General features: G+C 40.3%; 2 protein-coding genes and 1 long non-coding RNA gene across 9 annotated transcripts in view; 1 reads left to right on the forward strand and 2 right to left on the reverse strand.

The window, feature by feature from the left end:
• Positions 1 to 11788, reverse strand: part of LOC148640222 (uncharacterized) — a 14700-nt gene extending 2912 nt beyond the window's left edge. Inside the window, exons 1-7 of one of the 2 annotated variants that reach the window (XM_088621616.1) lie at positions 11549 to 11788; positions 8344 to 8395; positions 4539 to 5347; positions 3251 to 3304; positions 1752 to 2048; positions 852 to 881; positions 324 to 362 (exon numbers count right to left, since the gene is read on the reverse strand). In XM_088621616.1, the coding sequence (XP_088477742.1) occupies positions 324 to 362; positions 852 to 881; positions 1752 to 2048; positions 3251 to 3304; positions 4539 to 5347; positions 8344 to 8395; positions 11549 to 11567 (1300 nt within the window). In that variant the 5' untranslated portion in view covers positions 11568 to 11788. Of the gene's footprint in view, positions 1 to 323; positions 363 to 851; positions 882 to 1751; positions 2049 to 3250; positions 3305 to 4538; positions 5348 to 8228; positions 8396 to 11548 lie in introns of those variants that run through there. The other variant, XM_088621617.1, reaches the window with a different exon arrangement.
• Positions 1 to 17061, forward strand: part of LOC148640221 (uncharacterized) — a 26692-nt gene extending 9631 nt beyond the window's left edge. The window contains exons 3-5 of one of the 2 annotated variants that reach the window (XR_015930736.1): positions 7585 to 7681; positions 14657 to 14724; positions 15910 to 17061. This is a non-coding gene — a long non-coding RNA (uncharacterized LOC148640221). The remainder of the gene's footprint in view (positions 1 to 7584; positions 7682 to 14656; positions 14725 to 15909) is intronic. The other variant, XR_015930735.1, reaches the window with a different exon arrangement.
• Positions 15141 to 23456, reverse strand: part of LOC148640223 (uncharacterized) — a 22619-nt gene continuing 14303 nt past the window's right edge. For 3 of the 5 annotated variants that reach the window (XM_088621622.1, XM_088621620.1, XM_088621618.1), the window contains exons 2-9: positions 21998 to 22074; positions 20060 to 20113; positions 19100 to 19402; positions 18715 to 18747; positions 18445 to 18486; positions 17833 to 17893; positions 17072 to 17110; positions 15141 to 16035 (exon numbers count right to left, since the gene is read on the reverse strand). In XM_088621622.1, the coding sequence (XP_088477748.1) occupies positions 15954 to 16035; positions 17072 to 17110; positions 17833 to 17893; positions 18445 to 18486; positions 18715 to 18747; positions 19100 to 19402; positions 20060 to 20113; positions 21998 to 22025 (642 nt within the window). In that variant the 5' untranslated portion in view covers positions 22026 to 22074 and the 3' untranslated portion in view covers positions 15141 to 15953. Of the gene's footprint in view, positions 16036 to 17071; positions 17111 to 17832; positions 17894 to 18444; positions 18487 to 18714; positions 18748 to 19099; positions 19403 to 20059; positions 20114 to 21997; positions 22075 to 22856; positions 23420 to 23456 lie in introns of those variants that run through there. The other 2 variants (XM_088621619.1, XM_088621623.1) reach the window with 2 other exon arrangements.

Consider the following 23456-nt stretch of genomic DNA (forward strand, 5'->3'; position numbering starts at 1 on the left):
TACTTTCTTCCAAGAAATGCCTGCATATGAACCTGGGAATAATTAACTCCTTACGTTTCTTATGTTCTTAAGCAGTAAAAGCACAAATGTACCTTAGATTTACAGAATAAATCCCTCAAAAGTCCCCAAGTGAGAGTTATGAAAGAGATGACACATTAAGCAGTTCTTATGAATGGGCTGCTCACAGCCAAATCGATATAACACACATCACACTTTTGAGTCATTGAGAGAATAAAAGTTTGCATGCGACAAAGTCAGTAATAGTGCAAAGGAAACCACATTGGTTACAATCTTTTGTTAAAGCAGTTAATTGTAGAACTTACAGTCCGTCTTAAGGGGAGATGGAGTAGAGGTAGGTGGTGCTGTGTGGAAAAGAAGAAAACCAGTAAGGGGATCTCACTTGATCTGCTGTTCATTGGCAATCAGAGTTTGCAGGCCACTCAAACAACCCCCCCCAACATAACCACTGAGGTCTGTGTAGACTGTTTAATTATCTTTATTTCTTTAAACTGTGCCAAATTGAATTGTAATCTGCACTTTCAGCTCTGTAGACAGTACAGCTATGGAGCCACATATGAGGTGAGACACTATTTTCCAATATGGGTAAAATACAGGAAGATCTAGACTTGGCAGTACAAAATCTACAAACCAGTTTTTTTTTCCCCAATTCAGGAAGAATTATCAGGCTAAGCTGGAATTGCTGCACACTATTCCAGTAATTCTCGGTTCTCCCTGGACTGAGTGGAATAAAATATTTATTTTTCTCTCATCTCTGCTGCTTTAAACCACAAGAGAATATCTCCTGTCTATAAATGGAACAGGTGAGGAAGCTGAAAAAAAAAAACACTTACTGGGTGTGGGATGCTTGTCATCGGAACAATCTAAAATGAAACAAACAAAAAATTCTGAACACCAGCCACTACAGTATAACTCATTTTAAACTTCTCGGGTTTCTGCCTTTCTAAATAATAACAGCAACATCCTTATGCACCACAACAGATGCTGTTGGCAACCCCAGCTCCTCCTAATGAAGTCAGACAACATGATTCTAAAAATATTTTTAAAACAAAAAGCTCTGGACAAATGTTCAATCATCTGTGCGCAGTGTGGCAGAGTAGCAGTTAGCACAGCTGGATCCGATTCTGACTTGTGGTGCCTGGCTATGAGAATTTTGCTTGTCTGCCCACAGACTAGGGCTAGATTATATTGCCTGTGTGCAATAGAATCTTAATTCAATTCAATGTATTTTTATATAGCGCCTTTCACAGCAAGGTCCCCCCAAGGCGCTTAGCAATGCAGGTGACCACGCATGTTGTGAGCACAGAACAGAAAAGACCAGAAGACCATGGAGGAGAGGAACCAAAAAACCTCTAGGGGTCCAAGGCCAACTGGCTGTCCAACCCCTTTGAGCATGCTAACAATATACAATTAATTCAAAGAAAATAATTTAGTTGCCTATATCATAAGGTTCTCACAAGTTTGTGCTTATTGAACTGGACCTTGAGTTAAGACGTAATTAAAAGTTTATTACATTCAAATAAATTAAACAATAGTGTGGTGTATGATGATGATGACCATATGTAGTATGCACTTGAGAGTACAATTGCTGAAAGCTAATTTGTTAGTTGAGTATATTTGCCAAGTTAATTATGCAAAATATTCGTCTTTAACAAAGTACAGTTCTCATACTTTTGTATTTAACTAGCTACAACTTTCACCTTTTTGCACAGATTTCACTACATTGAACTTACTTTTCAAGGACAGAGAGAGAGACATGGTTACAGAAGCTCCTTCATCAGTCTCATACTCCAGGGTGTATTTGATTGCAGTGGACTTTGATGCGATCCTGGTCAGGTAGAGAGTTTCGCCATCCTTGGACAAGCATGGTTCAAATTTTTCTAACACCTCTGGGCGACACGTATTGGGCTGATGTTGAGTGTAGTAAAAGTAGATGTTGGAAGTGCTGTTAATAAGCGAAACATGTCCTTTTAAATTACCAGTGAGGTTGAAATGTAGTTTCACAACGTCTCCAGGGCAAGCCAGTACACCTGAGAGGAAAGACAGACATTGATATTCACCTTAGAGTTATGCAATTTCTCCGTCCTATTTTCATCAGGAAATCACTGTTAATTCTGTTACATAAAGAAACCTCTGAATACATTTCAACCAGCCATTAATATATACTGGATTCCAAATTCGCAAATGCTCAGTCTGCCTCTGAATGCTGAAAGCCTTTGCAATATCCCTCCACTGATTTCTCTCTCTGGCTGTGCTCTTCCATCTTGGCCCTGAAAAACCTACTGATCTCATCTGGATTCCTTCTTCATCGGTCTCTTGTGTCCCAACAAATGATCTGTTCTTGCTGTGTTTCCAGCCTAATGCTATATTCCTGATATTTTCAATGTCCCAGGCTGAGCAGGCAAATGCATGGTTCCCACTTAGCCCATTTACCCCAGCCTATTTAATGCTGCTTCACACTCTCCCCTGTGCTCAGGGTTTGTCCTGGCTGGAGCTACTTCCATTTTCACTATGACTTACTACTTGGTTTTTGGCTGCCTGACCCCGGTTTGTTCTCGGACTAGGTCTCCTGGTTTTGGTACTAATAATATAATAATGTGATAATGATAATGTTTCTTTATTAGCCCTATACAATTTCTTGCATTAGGAATTTGTCTTTTCGCATACCTCAGCTTTTCTCCATGGAGACACAGATGGGGAGAGAAGCTTGGGGTCAGAGCGCAGGGTCTGCCATTGTACGGCGCCCCTGGAGCAGTTAGGGTTAAGGGCCATGCTCAGGGGCCCAACGGAGTAGGATTCCTCTGCCGGCCGCGGGATTTGAACCGGCAACCTTCCAGTCACAGGCGCAGATCCTGAGCCACAGAGCCACCGCTCCGCCCCTGTACTGGGGTACTTGGGTTATCGTTCTGGTTTAGACTCTCGGCTTCCTCACGGCCGACGGCTATGCTTCTGGTTTTGTACTTTTACCTGCGGCTTTCAGACCTCGTATGTTATATCGCCGACGCCTCTGGAGATCGCCCTGGTTTTCTGGATAGAGTCCTCTCTGCTATTGCGTAACAATCACTATGTCTGGCAGTTAACTATTTCCAAAGTTTTTAAAAACTTCAGGTTCAGAATAATCTACATTATTAGTAAAGTACCATGATGCACCATAAATGGCTGAGTGGCAACTTACTTGGTTGGTACATATAACCAACTATGAATGAATAAAAAAAACTCCAGACAGACTCACCACAGCAAGCGGTTCTCAGCAATGATAAGAGAAATATGCATGTGATAAGACAACCTGAAACACAGAAAAAGTGTCTGATTAATAGTTTTAAAGACCACATAATTTCTCATTCCAGAACGTTTTGCAGAAATGGAGAGTCACCAATCTGCAAAACTGTTATCGCAGTTAATTCACATATATTTTATATATATATATATTCAGGTATCCCAATTTGATCATTAATAAGATCTATATTTCATACCAACTTGAAATTATAGTGGAATTGTAATAGATTACTCTGTAACTAAATGAGTCGCCCTAAAATAAAACAATTACCTGTGGAGTAAATATCAACGTTCTGTGTGGCTGTTTGCATCAAGCTCAGCAAGATGCACAAAGCCCAGCGACCAGTTAACAGTGTTTGTGTATATGTCTCAGAAAGTGTCTAGTGGCTTCCCTCCAAGATCACAATTAACATCACACTATCTCCTTAGCTGTATTCTCATATGAACCTATTGCTGACATACTGTAATTCCCCAGGATGCCTGCCTGCAAGTATGTTGGTTTCAGCACACAGTGCTGGGTGAGGATCAGATTACATCGCCGGGTCAGACTAATTTCTAATGCTAATCTAATCATCACATCAAGAGGGACCAATCCTCTTAATGCAGTCTCTCAGTCTCCAAAACCCACAAAACGTAAGAACTCGGTGGTGGTTGAATGAAAGGATATTGAGCAGGTTAGACTTGCTGTTAACAGTGGAAGTTATTGACTGGAGTCTGGGATTAAGTAATCTCTCCTAGCTCTCTCCCATCATCACAAAAGTAGCTCAATATCCTGAACTCAAACTCCTCCCTTTGCATTAGTCTCAGGCTTCCCTCCTCCACTCCATCTCCACCTTGCAGCTATGCCTTGGTTCTTTCGGAATGGGGTTCAAGTCTCCTTGTTCTGAAGCCAGGAGGCTGCCCATTAACCAAGCAGGTGAAGCCAAACCCATTCTCACCAAGTATTCCCAGCATTTCCACAGTATCTCATTCTTAGCTGCTTTTGTCCCCGCTGAACTTTCACTTCAGCGTTGACAACACTGTGTGAGGGAAATTCTGACTGCATTTACACCAAACTTGCTTGTGTGAAACTCAGATTCCACAGTGCTTTGTCAGTTGCATTTGCATTCTGCCAGAACCCTCGCTGTGGTGATGGTGGTGCTGTGGTTGCTCACATGAACCGCCTTTTGGGAAAGGAAACCACATTCAGAAATTTATGCCGTTGGTGAAAGACGACAGGATTTTTAACATCAAGTTGTACGTACTGGCTTTTCCTGTCTGTGGCCTCCCTGGTCGTTTCAGGACCTTGCCCCTCGATTTTGAGGTGCTTCCTTTCCAGCAGGTCTTCGCGATCTTCAGAGAGATGGGCAGCAGGACAGAGACCAAGTATTGAGCCATTTTTTCCCAGAGTTGCGAAGAGTTTTCTGAGTGACCCCTCTTCCCTTTCTTCCTTCTCGCCTTCTCCGATTTTTCTTTCCCTCCGGATTTCTTTCCAGGACGTTCAGGCTTGGCTTCCTTTGGAGGTTCCACCCTCGCCTCGAGGAAACTATCAGGATTTGGGAGCGGCTTCGGCAAATCGGGATCTGGAGATCTCTGATCGTGCTCTTCCTCTGCGCTTTCCTGCTTATCCGTGTCTGAAGCTAGGAGCTCCTGCTCCAGCCCTTGGTTTTCCATAGTATCCTGCGATCCAGCAGGAAACGGCAAAGTGTGAACAGATCCCAAAGTCCCAAATGAACTGTTGGGACTCTTGGAGTCCTTCACTGCAGTGTCCTCCAGACCTGAGTTCTGAAATAATTGCATCCTTTCAGGAACGGTGTCTTGCTCTGTCATTCCGGTGGTGTTCAAATCGCCATCGTCACTGAAGAAATCAGGGATGGCAGAGGACCTCTTTAAAATGCTGTCATGTTCCATGCCCAGATCTTGAGTCGGCATCTTCAACACCTCCAAGTTTCCAGCTCCTGTGCCCCTGGCCCCTGCTGGTATCTCAGCCCTGACTCCAATTACCATTCCTCCATCTTCTCGAAAGGGCTCACAGGAAGAAGTGGCACCACACGTTTCTTCATCATCACTTCCCCTGTAAAACAAAGGTCATTTTTTAGCTGTTTCAGAAGCCCAACTCTTCATTTCTAAGAAAGAGCAATAGAAACGGAGTATTGTGACTTTTGACAACGAACCTAAAACACATTTTATGTATGGGTGATGTATCTGAACATTTGTCACGCACGCAGTTAGTTTTCTATGCTATAGGCACCAAACACTAAAATCCTCTCTAACCTCTGTTCTACATACTGTATGCTGTATGTGCAGAGAAACTCCTCCTCCAGTATATTTGATATCACTTCTCCATTTGAGCTTTCTGTGCTGCTTTCTGAGAGAGGTGCCTCATATCCTGTGATCAGGAGGAACTCTTCTGCAAAGATGAAAGTTAGCCTGTTGCAATGCTGCACATTGGTGGTGGTGGTGGAGGGGAGTACCCATTACCTGTAAAGCGCTTTGAGTGGAGTGTCCAGAATTAATAATTTATTATTATTATTATTATTATTATTATTATTATTATTATTATTTGGACGAGAGGCGCGTCCCTTCCCTGTCAGTCGAGAGGTGGCCGCAGGGGTGCAGTTTCCCTAAGGATGCCTCGCCCTAACTTTCTGCAGCGCTACCTTGCTCCTCTGCCAGGGGGGATCTCGCTCGCGGTCAGCTAGTGTCCTGACGCGGGTTTGAACCTGTAACACTGTTTTTTTTCCCCCACAGTAATCCTGAGGTTCCCGCGTTCTTTCTTTAATTCGCAAATGCTCAGTCTGCCTCTGAATGCTGAAAGCCTTTGCAATATCCCTCCACTGATTTCTCTCTCTGGCTGTGCTTTTGCATCTTGGCCCTGAAAAACCTACTGATCTCCGTAACGTTTCCGACAACTCTTCCTTTTTTTTAAACCCATCCCGTGTGTTCCTCCACCTGCGTTTGCGCGTCTTTTACTACCCATTAAAAATAAACGAGCAGAAAAACATTTTAATAAGATGCAGTTTTGTCTTGGCTATTCGGGGTCATCCCAACGTCATTACTAAAACGAAAGGATGCAAACCGGCAATATGTGGGTTTTGAAAGTTCACGTTTTAAAAATCCGCCTCATGAAAAAATTGTCAACCCGTAATTTTATTTGGAGATCAAAAGGTGGAGCGTGACGTTTTGAAATCCATCGTTCAAATGTATAGTTTTAAAAACAGTTTTAAAAGTTTCGAAAAAGCAACACTAGTTGTATCCGAACGAGCAGACGTGTTAACGGAGACAGAGCTTGGAAGATGTAGTTAATGCAATTGCTATCATGACAGCGTGCGCAGTATTTGAAATTACTTTTGTGATTGTTCGAATTTGACAAAATATTTTTCCATTTTGGAAAGAACAACAAAAAACTCTTGTTCTGCGTGTGCGTATCAGACTAATCGGTTGCGGTTTTCTGTAAAAAAAAAAAAAATACTAGGCTATGGTGCTACCATTACATGGATATCTGTGTCATGTTCTTCAGAGTGAGAATCAGCTGCAATTTAGTCATGCCAGGAAACGTTAGGCATATGTACTTCATATTATATCAAAATAAGCAGGTTCAGCTATCCAACACTGATAAATCATATGGGTGAACAGCTATCAGTGCCTGCTTTGTTAATTAAACAGAAGGAACTAGATAATATTTACATACCCTGCAATGTATAAATATAGTGGATTATGTCACTAACATATGTACTACAGAAGAACAGAGTATTACGTTTCTGCTTAATCTGCATAATCCATATGGGTAATTCAGTTTTTGGCATGTGATTAGAAACCCCCTTGTTTTCAAAAGAATTCTTTTGAAAGCTGTGGAGGTAATGACTCTTCCTAGTCAGAGGAAGGCCTGTCTAGGTCTCTGGTTGTGCTAGCCAGATCCAGCAATAGGAATTCCTAAGAAATTCTAGGACTGTTGCCCAGCCAGTCCTACGTGCAGTAGGTCCCATCCACCCCCCATTCTATGGTGTGAGCAGGTGCAGATTCGAAAAACCAGTGTTTAGCATTGCCTTACAATCTCGCACTCGGGGTGGACACACATCGGCTTGCGGAAATGACTCATGTGAACCTACATCTCCAAATGTGTTTGAGAGTACACAGGGTACTCAGAGGCTCCGTTCAGCAATGACGCCTCCAGGACACTGTTAGGGGTTTTCCAAGAGAGAAACCTGGTGTCTTGCCAGAGTACAATGTGTAGGGGGTGTGTGTGTGGTGGGGGTGTTTGCTCAAATATTGCCAGTCACAAACCTGTTTTTCCTTTCCTTTTTTTCTCAGCCCTAATTTCTCAGATGAGCTGTTTACGAGATTCGAACATCCATGACGCCTTCTTATCATCAGAGAAACTCTATTCGGGGTTGAGTGAAGTAAGAAGGTATGTTCCACCCCTACTCTTTTCGAGAAACGCCCTGGGCTTTTTAATGACCACAGAGAGCCAGGACCTCGGTTTTCCATCTCATCTGAAGGACGGCGCCTTTTTACAGTCTAGAGTCCCCGTCACTATACTGGGGCATCAGGACCCAGATAGACCACAGGGGGTGAGCGCTCCCTGCTGGCCCCACTAACACCTCTTCCAGCAGCAGCCTTAGTTTTCCCCAGGAGGTCTCCCATCCGGGTACTGACCAGGTTCACACCTGCTGGGCTCCAGTGGGCTGCCAGCTGTGAGTTGCAGGGTGATGTGGCTGCTGGCTTAAGTGTGATAGTTATTATGATTATTAGTAGTATTTTTCATATCGCCTTTAAAAATAACCTCTAAAAGTGCTTTACAGTAGGAGAAAAAAATTAGCACGATTAACAACAAGGGTTTAGAATGCAGAAAACGATGCAAGGGGCAGACAGGACCGATTAAGTAAAACTAGCCTTCCTGATGCGAGGTGTATTTACACAACAAATATTCACGCAACATTTGTTGTTACACTTACCAAGTTATGGCATTATAAATAAATTAGGGCATGGAAAAATAAGAATATTAATCCATTCCTGTTGCACTACAGAATGGTCTCTGCTATCCGTGTTGGCACTGAATTAAAAGCTCACCTTTTGGGGCTCGATTTATTTGTTTTTTCTGAATCGGAGTGTTCCTGGGTATCTGAAAAAGAGAAATGTTTGACAATTCATTGAAATGATATCAGTTACGCGAAAGGCATGAGATCATATGCAGACAATGAAATGCAATACCAGCCTGTGTTTCGGAGGTTATCGGCAGAACATTTAACAAGATGCTCTATAAAGGACACATTCAAGACATTGTTTAAAAGCTTCCACCATAACATTTTCCATACGCATTTCGAAAGAGGAAGTTGAGTCTTTGCCAACAGACAGAAATAAGCACTTAAACTTATCGCACTCAAATAAGGACAACGATGGCAACAATTCCCAGTGAAACCTCTTTAAAGTGACGGAAAGGAAGCGCGAGGGGTGGATATGTAAAAGCCAAGTGCGGAACAATAAAAAGCGAAATTTTACGTTTTAAAAGCATGTGCACACAGTACTAGATGCTCAAGTGTGAGGTACTATTTTTTTAACTTATGATTATACTGTATTATGAGACTTCCCTCTCCACCAGCGCAGTATATTGAAACATGCACGGATAAGTCATAAATGTTACGGATTTTGTACCGCAAAACTTAAGAATGCAGCAAATTAAAAGCTCTCTCTTTACAATATGTAAGGCCTACATTTCCTATGCCCTTTTCGCAGTACGGTTAGTGTTGTGAATATTCCGGCCTGTTCTGATCTGGGAAAAAGCTGGATGTTTTCCTACGTTAAGATTGAAGCTTGCACGGCAGCCTGTGGTACTCGATTAAAAAAAAAAGCACGTCTGGGCACGAAACATCATACATCTCGGTCGGTAAAAAAACAGACTGAATAATGAATAATCTGTGCCTAATGCTCTCAAAACAGATTGAAAAATCAAGGCTGTGATTAATCACACCACAGCTGATACATCACCCATGATTACGGTTTTCACCTTTTTCTAAGAATGAATATACTGTTGGCAACAATGGACGAGTGAAAATGTATCAGAATATTTCACGGGTGTAGGCTAGGTACTCTTGAGTCTACAGGACAGGGGAGTTTAACTACTACTATTCTAATTGAGCTTTAGCATTGGAGGGCGAGCTTTAAACAAATGAAACGTTCAATAAAAATACAAATGTTATATTATAAGTAACATAAAAAACGTACTGTAGTAGAGGTGCTGGAAACGCTACAGTACCTGTTGAATTTAAATTTAAACATATAACAGTACAATGTGTAATCTATGCTATCCGTTTTTCGTTCCTTTAAATATTGGTTTTGAGGCAATTTTATTAAGATTTGTGTTCTAATTGATCTGATTTCAAGATAAAATGGCCTCCTGTTAAATATGGCTTTTTCCATGTTGAGCGATTTACCAGCAGAAACACCACACAACACTACGAGTGCCGATTCGGAAAAAAATCAAAGTCCGAAAACATTGTAGTTTTGTTTTTTTATAATAGTTGCAAGATGAATGAAGGTAAGGGAACGGCTTTAATTTAGAACGGTTTACCGTATGCGTTCTGTTAAAATTGAATGTTGTTTGATTTCTCCATTTATTTTAAGTTTTGAAGATTTTGAAGATGATAAAACCAGTACTTTCGATAATTAAACCATACACTAATTACGTAATGCATACAAATAAACCATAATCTAAAAAAGTATGCACTTTAGTTATACTGTATATTAAATACCATCGTTTCCTAGCACATACATATCACGCGTTGCAACACAAAGTAATTTGACTGGCTATAAAAGCTTATCAAAGCTAAAAAAGTAAACAATTTCAAATTAATTAAAAATGTTTTACTTATTTTATACCTAACTGTCTATTATCCAATGTAAGGTTTAACAGTGTTAACCTGTTCTCACATAAACTACATTGTCAACCATTCGCAATTAATCTTCACCAAACGCGGATCACATTTGACTTGTCACGTTTGACTTCTTGCATGCAATATCTTTTGTTCTTTTTTTAAATAAAAATCATTTCAAATTGTACAGTCGGTGAAGATATCGTTTTTGAGCCTCTATGTCTGGGCCTATGTCATCTTCACGTTCACTGATATGCAGTATGCGCAGTTGCAGTATCTGCCTAATACTAACCACAAACTTTGCCAGTTTAAATTCATAACGTGTTCGCGGGATCTACAGTAAAGACTAATATTTTTTTGGGAATCACAGACGATAAAAAGCCCATCAACATTTCCAATAATTCCCGCATAGTGTTTTGCAAGGAGCAATTTTTGTAGCCAATTCGATAATTGCGCAGATTAATTTTACAGGCCTTCTGTCAGAAGTGCCCTTTTGTAATTTAATTAAAGTCAGACTTATTTTAATATTTGTAAGCATTAACAAATAGCCTACTAAACTTCGTACTACCAGAAAGTACCCGTTTCTTTTCACAGTACCAAAAATGGTCAATTTTTGGTACTGTGAAAAGAAACGGGTACTTTCTGGTAGTTTTATTCAAGAACTCACTAAACGTCCTCGATTATATGATATTTGATATTTATTTGGATTTCGTTTTGAATTTAGTTAACGTTTCTCACTGTTAGCAGGTTTGAAAAGGTAACGAAGAGCCCGAGGCTGTATCACTCTCTGAAAAACAACTTCCTCTAACATCTACGGCATATCTGCAAAGTAACTATCCTAATAAAGGTCTTTGAGAGGAAACGATGGGGGGGGACTTATTTATGGTTCCGACAAGTGAGAGCATTTTTTATCTTCGGAAGCAATTCCAGTCATTGTTTGCACACGATTTATCATGGTTTATCGTTTTCCTCATTGTACATAAACATATCCTTCAGGCTCGTACAAATGCCATTACACACGTGTTAGGGTTGTGTTTACACGGAAAACACGAGCCTGTGAGCCTAGCTTTTATTAATTCACCAAGCGGTCATAAATCTGTATGTGCACATATCACTAGTCAGCCTTTTCTTTCACATAAACGATCAGGCGTAATATACTGTGCTTAGCTAGGCTTATAATCCACCGCTAATATAACATAGTAAAGGTAATAATAATACTTTATGTGACGGTTGATTTGCCAACGTGAATTCTTAACGTTTTCGTTAACGTATTGATGTTTCTGAGAAACACTTCTAATAAATATTAATTGCTTAGCAGTACATCGCTGAAACGAAGTTATTACACCTAACATGCATATCTGGACGTTCATAAATTATGTATAATAAATAGTTTAAAAAATACTTACCGTTGCTCGTTACGGCCATTTCAAACTCGATCGACACTTTTCAAGGTAGCAGCCGAATTTGTTTTTTTTCTGATTTGTCTGCGAATTTACGGAGATCAATTATTGGTCTCGATCTGTATGAGAGACGAGGAAGGGTTTATCCGATCAAAAGTTAGAAAGTTCTTGCTGCTGTGGGTTTACAGAAGCAGATATTTCTGTTTTCGGGTGTGCGCGACACGTCCACTGCGCCCAAATGGTTAATTCCGCTGTGGGCTTGGGTTCTTCTATCCTCCCAATGAGACGGAAGAGGTTTTGTTTCGCAATCAACTTCTCTCTCTCTCTCTAGATTTCTCAAGCACACGTACGAAAAGTCTGTGGTGTTCTCACCCCTGAGAGGAAGTAGTGTTTTTGAATTGGAGTTATTTGTATGATGCATTGATGTACTGTATACTTTGATTAAATGACGTGTTAACGCGTTATAATCTTTCAGCGGGTCTTGCTTTAAAGAGGCGCCCTTTTATTACATAATTGACTGTTTTTCCACGTTGGCATGATATCGGTAAGAACAAATAAATTCACAGCAAATGCTGTGCAAACAACCTCCACTGAGAGTTTTTTTTTTCTGCCGAAACAAAGGTTGTTTTTTTTAAAAAAACAAATGTGCGGTTTCATCTCTGTGGTTTTCCTCACTCACATACTGTAAGTTGTTGGTCGTAAATTATTTCTGACTGAAGGTTGTAGGAAACTCTGCATGAAGGCTATATAAGAGATTCAACAACTGTCCGCTTTTCTCGTCCAGCCTGCAGCTGAAACCGTTGATTTTGTCCTGCGTGTGTGTGTGATTTGGCATTCTCTTACTCATGTACAGGATCTCAGGAATCTCCCAGCCAAAAGTTAGAAAGCAGTTTACAGACTTCAGAAAAGGCTCTCCAGATCTGTTCCTGGTGGGCCAGTGTGTCTACAGGTTTTCAGTCCAGCCGAGAACGTAATGACCCGAATTTGCTCATTAATGTCTGAACTGCACTAGTTGAACAGTTTCTCTCAGCTCTCCAGATGCTTCAAGGAGAACTGGAAGAACCTGTCCAGGAACTCCCTACTGTAAAGGGTTACATCACTGTAACAAGCTCGCACTAAATCAATTGTGTCACGATCGTAATCCCTCCTCTTAAGGACGCTCCGGCCCTTTCGTATTTTAGTTAATTTTCATGCACCTGCCACGTTTGTCCGTTTTTTTTTTTTACAAAATATACATTTCCATACTACATCTAAAAAAAAAAGGAAATATTCTCACAAATAATAAACATAGCATGCAATAAAAAAACTATTCGAACGGCGGTGATTGTCCGTAATCAATCAGTGCAAGTGGATGACGGGGCCGGATTTGCGCAATTAGAGTGCTGCTTGGAATCTATCGCTGAAAAAAGTAATCCCTTAGGGGAACATCCTGTAAGGGATGATTAATTCCGTTATCTGTTAAGTATGACATTTGGAACAACCATCAAAAGGCACCACTCCTTCTGTGAATTTGGTTGCAGATCAAACCTTTGGACCTGGTTATGATTGTAAATCACCGTTTTTCAACTGATTTATCTAGTGAAATAAAGAATTACAATTACAGGTGCACTTTTATGGAAGGTTTCAATACGTACACTATAACAGTTTAGGCATAAGGGTGTGACATCATTCTCAATTGGATTTCCTTAATAGACTCTGTGGGCTTTCAGGGACTTGATGCTCACTTCCTTTTCACAGTGTGTGTGAGGATTTGCTGGCTGAGAGTTCCTGTGGTTTTCTTTTTATACAAGCTGTTGCTAAGGCTGAAGGTTAAAACACCTTTTCTAACCATTCTTCTGTGCCCCAAGAGGTGGCAGTCTTTGTCGTTTTCCTTAAGGTATTCCGAGTCCCTACGTTATTTTAAAACACGTGGTGAAAGACTTTATTTATCTCCAGTTGTTAATTAGGCCTTTTCAATTTCAATTTGCCCTCCTATCTTGTTTTTAATGCTTTCTGTGCCAATCTTCTACACTTCATGTACACATCAAGTCAAGATGTACTGTAGCAGATGTTTTGAAATTCGTCCGTCTCTGTCATCTAAGAGCACATGAGCTTAATGTGGTGACAATGCAAGATGCACTAGTCAGAAAGGGTTGGTAGTGTAATATTACAAAGTCAAGGTGGCACGGTGACAGTGGTTAGAATCGCTGCCCTGGTGGGTGGGTGTGTGTGTGCGCGCGCGCTCGCGCGTGAATCCTGCTTTGTAGGTTAGGCTCTGAAAGAAACAATTGGAAAACGGATAATACAAAGACAGTGAACCAATCTAGCCCAGTTCTTCTCTAAATCCCTTAACAGATTAAAATGAGAGGCCCAGTCCCATCATCAAATTGCAAAAGCAGTTGCTTTGCTCAATTTTCTATACATTTACAGTGCCTGTCTTATAAATTTCAGCTCCCTAAACAAGTGTGTGTGTGTAATCATGGGTTTTTTTTTCACAGCTACAGCTAAACACACCTCTTTTAAAAGTCTTTCATCTCCTTGAAACAGTTTAATTTTGAATGTTTCTTTCTTTTGTTGAAAGCTGTACTAGGAGAGCTTTAAAGATACACTGCTGCTGGGTCTAACAGACTGCGATGTTTGTGCAGTAGCTCTGCTAAAAGGTCACATGTGACACCTCCCCTCCTTCCAGGAATTAGACAGCCATGCAGAGCACTGGTAGACATGACTCAGAATGTGATTGAAATCTGCCTTTTGATATCTCCACATTACTGTGACAAATTCTTAGCTTTCACATTGGGAAGTGGGAGTTTTGAAAAAGTGCTGGAGATTACATTAATCACTACATGGACAATTAATTACTTTTTGGCAACATATTGAGTATAAGTGATTAATATTTTCTTTTACATAAAACATATACTTACATTAAGCAAAAACAGCAGAATTCTAAACTCACATCGAGATTTTCAGTTCCTCTTTCCTTAATACATTTATAAAATTTATAAGGAAATGACCTTACTGATGTTTCTATATTTTGCCATTTAAACTGAAAGGTGTATTGAGTGTTCTAGCTTTAGGTGCTAGGAACTACATTAGTAATTGTTAGCTTCTTAATTGAAAACTTTCCCTTGACAACAGGGAACAGCAAGGTTTGGAAGATCCTGGACTAGCAAACCACTGGAGCTCAGCAGGGGTGAGCCTGCAAGGTACCTGGAGGGGAGACTCCTGGGAAAGCTAAGGCTGCTGCTGCAAGAGGTGTTAGTGGGGCCAGTAGGGGGCCCCACTAACACCTGCGGTCAGGGGGCCCCTGCGGTCTGTGTGGGTCCTAATACCCCAGTATAGTGTTGGGGACACTATACTGTAAAAAAGGTGCCCTCCTTCAGAAGAGATATAAAGTTCTGTAATAATAACATAATACTGCAGGTTAGAATCTTATTGCTTCAATACCACAGAGAACCCAACGTCAATACTAGGCTTGTAATTTGTGGTGTGTCTTAGTGGGGTTTGGTCTAGGATATGTATGAATATATTATTAGATTGACACAATATCTTTTAAATTACACTTTGATACCATGTGAATGCATTTAATGTTCGGTCAAATATACTGCAATATACAAAAACAACAAATGTACATATTTATTTTTGAAGATCTAGCACAATATCTTTAAATATCTTACAGCATATTATAAAATTACAAAACAGTATATTTTGGAAAATATATTGCAATATACAAAAAGCAATTTACATATTTTACAGTGTATCTTGGTATAGTACAAGATATTGGAATACATTTCTTTCATAAATGACAGTATAACATTTTAAAATATATTCCTATTTGTAGAAATATATTTAAAAATATATATTTCATTTCTGTAAAAGTACATACATTGTATATGAATCATAAGAAAAATTGAAAATTATTAAAAGTGAAAAAGAAGTAGTATCATAGTTATGCTTGTTGTTAATGCAACACATCAATAATGCATCGTAAGCAGTCTAATTAGTACAGTTCAGCATATTGAAAGCACTACCACACAGAATCATCAGAATGACCAACAAAGGGACACAAGGAAGTGCATTTTAAAACTACCAGAATACCAAAGAAACATTTTTTACACTACGGGTTGTGGGAGTGTGGAACAAGCCACAAGGCTATAGTGCCGAAGCAAGATATTTATCTCAGAAACTGGACAGATTCTTGCCTCAAATCAGTAGATCAGTACATACCAGCACCCAAATAAAGGTTCATATACAGTCATCAGATGGCTTTTTTTTCCCCCACAGTCTTTTGTTGAAATGGATCACAAAGCTCAATTGATGAATTCTTCGAGATTGTTTTAAAATGGAAGAATACAAAACCACTCACGACGGCTGCTTCTTTCTTTTTCCAGGAGCAGGTCTTCTGGCTTTACAACCCCTCCTCCAGATTCTGTCATCAAGTGATGACCACAGGGCTGCTCTGTGTACTGCTGTCAGACGCGACAGTGAAATTTTGGAATTTCACTGTCGCGGTCCTCCTGCACGACAGAAAATAATTGGACATTACTGCTCACGGGGAGGACTTCTCTCATTGGAGTCAGCTTCTGGGTCCCAGTGAGAGGGATGGGGTCGAGTCCATATGTTTGTATGCGAGTAACCGAACATGAGAAACTCACATCCCCTTTCACAAGCCAAACCTGCAGAGCAGGGTGGAGCAGTTCCATCATGTATCTGCAGGCTAAGTATTTGTTGCCTCTTGAATTTCAGAGGCCACAAAATCCATCAGTCCTGATATTATTCATCTCTGATACTCTGTGCCACCCTCCCAAAGATATATTAAGAGACATTTTGGGCAGGAGCAGCTAAAACTAATGCTAACATAGCCCAGCTGTAATGCAGTTGACTAATACTACACTTGAAAAAACCTCAGACAAGTGTCACATACAGTAACACTGCAGACATTCCCTGAGTGCAGTTCGTTGTGGGTGATCTTTCTGTGCTTGGCAAACTACAAAACAGTCTGCCATTGCCTTCACCTTTCAAGTTCCCTTCCATGAAACAGATCAGGCTGCACTCTTAGAATGTGACTTTTCATATTTGTCCAGATGTGTGTCATTAAACAAACAAAAATAAAACACACAGGTCACACAGAGGGCCCTGGGAATCATCATTTTATCAATCTCCCCACTGTCACTTACTCTTTGACTGTCCAAACTCAAAACCCACCTTTTTACCAGGGCCTGTGTCTACTAGCCCTACAATCTACTCCTACTGTCTAGACTAGATTAGCTCTTGTTCGTCTGTTTTCTTTTACTTGACATTGTACTATTTTTGTCTTTATCACTATGTACAGTGTCCTTGTATTTAAAAATAAGTTTGTTATTATTACTGTGTAAACACTAGCCTTATGCTGTGATGTTTGTGCCTGTCCTTACATGATGTACAAGGCGTAACTACTGTACACTAGATCTTTCTTTTTGCTCTAACTGTTGCCTTGTAGTTATATTCTTGATGCCTTTGAACATGAAATTAAACATCCATGTACTGTTATTGCAAAACAAAAATCGTTCTTACTTGTGTGGCTTCTGTGAATTTCTTCTGACTATCAATCTACTGCAAAGAAAAAATAAAAGACAATGGTCAAAAACCACAGTGTTTTCCACACACAGTGTGACTCAGCTCAATCTGTTCTCTTATCCAGCTAGAGCCTTAATGTTTCTTGAATTTGTACCCAAATGACAACAACCCGAATCTCTGTCACATATTAAAATACATCTGTTCTCTATCATGAACTTTCCCAGCCTGTAGTAAAGAATAAAGAACACAGTACTTCAGCAAGGATACAATAAGCCACATGTTTAAAGATTCCTGCAACAACACAATGTCACAAAAACGTTTGCCCCACAATTTATCATGTATAACCAAATTCTAATCCATTAGGGAGGGCTAGAAATTCAGTAACATAACTTTTATTATTTATAGGTTTTGCTGAGAATCTGATTCGTTTTTACATTGACTATTTGTAAAAGAGAGACGGAACTAGGTACCCACATCTACTGAAAACATGGTGTTTTATTAAATGTTTATTGTGCAGGAGTCAATTCACCGTGTCAGGGAGTACCGTGTTAAATAATCTTATATTATCTGTTATCATGCTTTTGAATCGGTCGTCTTGCTTTCAAGAAACTCTGGGATGAGAAAAAAAAAAGATCCACAAGGAATCTGAAACACAACAGTGGAGCCGTCAATGATCTGAATAGCGAAAGTGGAGCTTGCAGGATATGTTTGACTCAGGCCTCCAGAAAGACACATGAATAGAAAAGGATCAGGCTTACACGAATGCAGAGATTCCAAATATAGCACATACACCAAGTATAACAGCTACTGCCACCACACCTGGATTAAGAGAACAAAAATGTATCATTTCAAAATTCAAAACTGCGTCTTCTGCTCATAAGAACATAACAAAAGTCCTAAGATTAGAACAGGTCTTTTAGACATTTTATCCATACACTAAGAATTTATCACACCATCAGTGCACATGTTTAACAGCTCAGAGTCTGTTAGTCAACTAGCTGAGATCTAGTTCACATAGGATTAACTTGTTCACAGAAGAACTAGTTTACATGAGGATAAATCTCTGCATGTTTCTCTAGACCCCCAAATTGATTCCTGTCCTGTTACACAACCCATAAACCTGGCAAGGCCATTAAAGCAAAAAAGTTTTCAATATGCACAATATCATCACTGGGGAACAAAAAACCAGAACTAAAAGCTGTTTTTTAGCATGAAACCTCAAGATCAATTAAGCTACTACAAAGGATTGTATTTCTGTAACCATTACATATAGCAGCTTCTTAATGGCAGAATATTTTCTGCTCGTAAGGGATAGCTGTGATAAAAAAAGGACAGCTTTAACTCCCTCTTCCTATTTTAGCAGAGCTTACCATATTCATTTCCTTGGGGAGGTAGATGGGGGTAAGTTGTAGCTGTAAGAACAGAAACCATAAAATAGTCAAATAAAACAGCTTGTTAGGGCAGCAATCACATGACAGCAGTCAGACGTAGCAAGCCCTACAAGATCTTTGAATCTAATTTAATTTTAATGTTTGAATCATTCTGATAGTATGTGTCCACAACAACAAAGTCTGTTTTCTGTCTCAAATTGTTGTGCAAGGGCTGAATATGGCCCAAACATTTGCAGAGCACTGACTTACCCGGAAGAGTGGTGGTCCTTTGTGAGGTACAATCTGAAACAATATAAATGTGGGATTAGACGTCAAAGAGTTACAAGATCTATAAACTGGTTTGAGAGCAAAGCCACAGCAGGGCTCAGCTGCCCCGCACAGAGAAAAAATGGAAACTAAGCAGTGAGATAAATATTTGTCTGTCAACAGAAGAAGGACAAAAACTTTATCATTAAAAGAACTCAAAGAAGGAATACAGAACACATTAGCCAAAAAAAATTACCGGTGACTGGGGCCTTTCCCTAAACTGGTAAGCGTGATAATTATCATAAAATAATTGACAAAGATAATAAAATTTCCTCCTTTCAAAATAATTACGTTGAAGTGAGATAAGCAGGCAAGCACCAGAACCTACTTTTCAGCACAGTCAGTTTATTGGTGGAACTCTGTCCTCTCCTGTGCAGGGTGTCATATTCCAGATCATATCGGCCTCGGTCGCCCTCCGAGACATTCGATCTGTAAAAAAGCAAGGTCCAGCCAAACGAAGACCAGCACAACAATTTGCTTTCCAGCATTTTTGCAGGGCATTCCTGGGGCACAGATTTGTTAGAATACACCGGTAACTTTTCAGTGTCATGGTAAATACTGATAAGTCCCTCCACAGGGCCAGATACATTAAACTCTAATGCCGCAGGTCTCCCGGAACAAACTTCGAAACCTGCAAGGAAAATAGACCACATTAGGAGGACTATTACAATAAATTATACATGAAGGTGAAATAGATCAAATTCTGTTATATTGTTACTGGATTAGAGAACCACTGAGACAAGGCAGAGATGGTTAAGGCAGGACTCTTGATAGTAGTTATCGATTTGAATCTCAGATCCCTACATCTCTGAGCGAAGTTCTTTATCCTGACTGTGCTAGCACCCTCTACGGTACACACTGGTACCAAACTTGGCAGGTAATAAAACAGAATTTAATTGCATTAAAAGAGCATTGTTGGAATTCAAATTGGGCAAGAGCATCACCTCCTAACATCAGCCAAACAAATGTAGCCACGAAACGTATTGCAGACAACTGCAAGGGTCTGCATGAAGGTAGCAGAGGTAGCAAAATAAACCTGAAAATCAAAACAGGACACTTATTACCTTCTAAACAATGTGTACACAACACCTGTTTTAATAACATTTTCGGAAAGGGGTGCATACTTATGTAAGCCACAGGGTAGTGAAGTGCAAATTGTTAGTCGGTCTAAAGAAGGCTGCTCTCCTCAAATACAAAGAAAAACTTGACCTCAAAAATGAAGTCATACACCTTTTTTCAAATCCTGAAATTGGAACCAATGAACAAGAAAGATCTGAAAGTAACTCACCAAAACAGAGGTTCCCAAACAGTGTGAGGAAGACAACAACGTTCAGAAGACGACCTGAAACAACACAAAAACAACCAGGCGATTGGTTGGTCTGAAAATCCCCCTGAAGTTCAATCCTGTGTCAGGGATTGCATTGATTTTGACCCTGAGCATCAGCGAACAGCCATTTTAGAAGGTCTTTCCTGTGGTGTGTGCTGTGACAGGGCCAGGGATTATTAGATTATCCCATATCGTTGGCTTTGTCAATAAATACTGATACCACTAGCTCACATCAATTCAGAACAGGGGTTCTCAGGGACATCTGTGACTGCTGTTTTTTGTTTCAGCTGGGCTCTTTATCACCAGTGTTAATTACTGTTGCTTGGTTTAGGGTTTTTTTCAGCTTCCAGGCCTTGATTTAAAAAGACCCTAGTTACAGAGAAGTATCTACAACACGTTCAACACATAGAACTTTCTGTGGTCTCTCCTCATCTTGCTAATCAAGACCTACATCTGTCCCAGCAGACACTGGGGTACTACAGGGACAGAACCACTGGTTAAAAACAATGTCATCTTCTATGAAGGCTCTGAAATAAACTACTGGTGGTCTATTGAGTTCTGCAACACCCCTAGCCTAAGACAGTGGAAGTGTCGGATTTGGTAAATATTCTTCCACGCGATCATCTAAACCAGGCCCTGTACAATGAGCAAAGTCAAGCAATCTCATTGAAGAAAACTCGAGGTCCAAGTTGCTTTGCAATGGCTTTGCACAACAGGCCAAGGAAAGTGGAAATTTTAATTTCCAGGCCCTCTCAGTCACAGTAGTGCTATCACACCGTGTGGCAATGTCGGGGCCCTGTCCACCCACGACAGTGTCTGCACTATCATGACACAAGGTCCAGTGGTGGAGCTCTGTGCTGCCAAGATGTTTACTTTACAGCTGTCTGAGTTCAATCAGAACAGGCTGAAGCAATGCAAACACTATAATTCCGGGGCAATGTGTAGATAAAGTCAGCTCTTAAGTCAAACAGAACAAAGCCCCTTACTGAGTTCATTTTGAATGACAAGATCAGCAATTAACTGATCTGTTTTAACAAATAAAACAAATACTGTTTTATAATAAATATTTAAAAGCTGATTTAACTGTACAATGCCTCACCATTAAACCACACACTTGGTTTAGGTGCATAGCAGTTTGCATTGCATTGCTCCATGTTTTAGAGACAGATCTTCAGTGTCTGCTGCATGTCTGTGTTTTAGTTAGCATTGTCTCTGTTTGATCTGCCTCTGCTTTTTTTCTTAAAGTATCCCTTAAAAACGTAAAAATTCACACTAGGAACTTGCACAAGTCAGTCGATCAATTGGGTGAGAAAATAATAAGATCTTCTTTGCAAAAAACCCCAAACATTGACAATATCATTTCAACAACTCAGGGTAGGGAATGTTATCTTTGGACTTGTCCTTCCTCTGCTCCTGGCCTGTGAAATCCTGTCACTGGATTTCTTCCCAAGATCATAGGACCTCCTCCTGAAGGTCTTCATCATCAGGACCAGGGGACATTTTCTGTCCTAATCTGAGATGATGATGGGTCAGTTAATGGCTGAGAGCTCATTGATTGGCCAGACTGACCACCTGGTTCTCTCACACCTGTTTTTTCAAAGATAGAAAGTTAGAGGAGCAGATCTTTGACTTGCTGGCCAGTTTCTCCTTGAAGACTTGGAGCCAGGCCTGTGGGCTGTCCCCAGGGGGAGATCTGACAACGGTGGATTTTTCATTCCCTTCAAACCTCCTGGTCACTACTGTGACCTTCATCATGCCCCCCATCTTCATCCGCACTGTGAACACCCTCTTCATTCTCAACAAAGCCTAAGATGGTGTGTGCTGTGACCTCAGGGAGTGTTTCGCCTGTGGCCAAGGTTTATGCTTTAGTGAGACTCTGTAAACCTTCTCTGTTCTTACCGCCCATGTTAGCAGAAGGTCGCGCCATCAAAGACTCCTCTCAGCCAAAGTCAGCGAACTGCCTGAGGATCCCTCTTCTAGGATGGCAAGAAAAGACAAATTGCACTAGTTACATGGCTCAAAGCAGGACCTAACCAGGACTGTAATTTAATTTATTAACCCTCTTCTAGTTTTTCTGACTTTTTCACAGGATGCCACACTTAGTCATTTAAAACACCACAATATGTGTGAGGCTTCCTGTTTCCATCTAACAAATACAGCTAAAACACGAAGCAACAGCCTTGTTGGGTGCTTTTATAATGTCCCGGACTGATCACTCTATTTCCTTCTTTTTGGTGACTTCACACTTCTGTCTCCTAATTCTAGCTAGTACAGAATTCAGCTGCGCACGGGACTAGGACTGTGAGAGCATGTTACCCTTGCGTTTGAAATAACGTGCAACAGCTCACCACCACCATCACAATCAAGAATTCCTCTGTTATCATTATTAACAATAACATATACTTCTCACAGTCCTATATAGAAAATATAAACAGCAACGTGTGGGTTGGACATTAAATTAAAAGATTTCAGGCATTTCCTGACTATGAACCCAAGGTAGATGTTTAATCTCAGTTCTATTTCACCCAAAACAGCATGAGCATTAATGAGGTAAACAGTAGGAAAATAAAACCCTTTTCTCACTTACTATTGTTGATGTTATGAGAAATCATAAAGATAAAAACAGTTTTTAAACAGCTGACAAGAAAACACTATTAAAAAAATCGAACTTAAATACAACATATAACACGATTAGGTTCCCAGAAGGGGGAAATTAAAATGAGGTTATTCTGCAATAATACAAAAGTGACAAACTCACCAATACTGAAGCAGAAATGACCTTTATCCAACAGAATAGTTTACAGTTCCAACCATGAATATTAACCAAGTCCCTACGGGTCAAAAACGCTCTAAAATAACGATGAAGGTCAAAAACTAACTCATTGGTGAGCCTGTATTGTTTAAAACTGTAGCCTCCACAGTCATAGCAGGCAACATACTGCATGAGCAGTGGTGTTTCAGTCTCTACTGAGACAAGAGTGATGCCAACAAAAGTTTTCCACCACTTTGAGTGGTTTTCATTTCTTTCTTTCTAAATGTTGAAACCTCTCGAGCATGTGTTGCTGATGTCACGTTGGCCAGTTTCCAGGAATGCTATGACTAAACCCGCCTTCGTACCATCATAAAGGGGGTCAATCCAGAACAAGCACTGAAAGTCTGACCTGTTTACATTACTGTTGCTGTATTTCTGTCTTTTCGTTTTCTGTTCCGGAGCACCAGATGTTTCAAAGCTATTCATCTCTCTCGGTGCTAATAAAAGGCTGTGTCTTTTGGTTGTGTTATTCTTAAAAGATCACTTTTCTGGCCGTATATAATTTCTTGCATTAGGAATGTGTCTTTTTGCAGACCCCAGCTTGCT

The sequence above is a fragment of the Lepisosteus platostomus genome, chromosome 26, assembly GCF_059453375.1.
Source record: "Lepisosteus platostomus isolate fLepPlt1 chromosome 26, fLepPlt1.hap1, whole genome shotgun sequence".
In the NCBI taxonomy this organism is placed as follows: domain Eukaryota; kingdom Metazoa; phylum Chordata; class Actinopteri; order Semionotiformes; family Lepisosteidae; genus Lepisosteus; species Lepisosteus platostomus.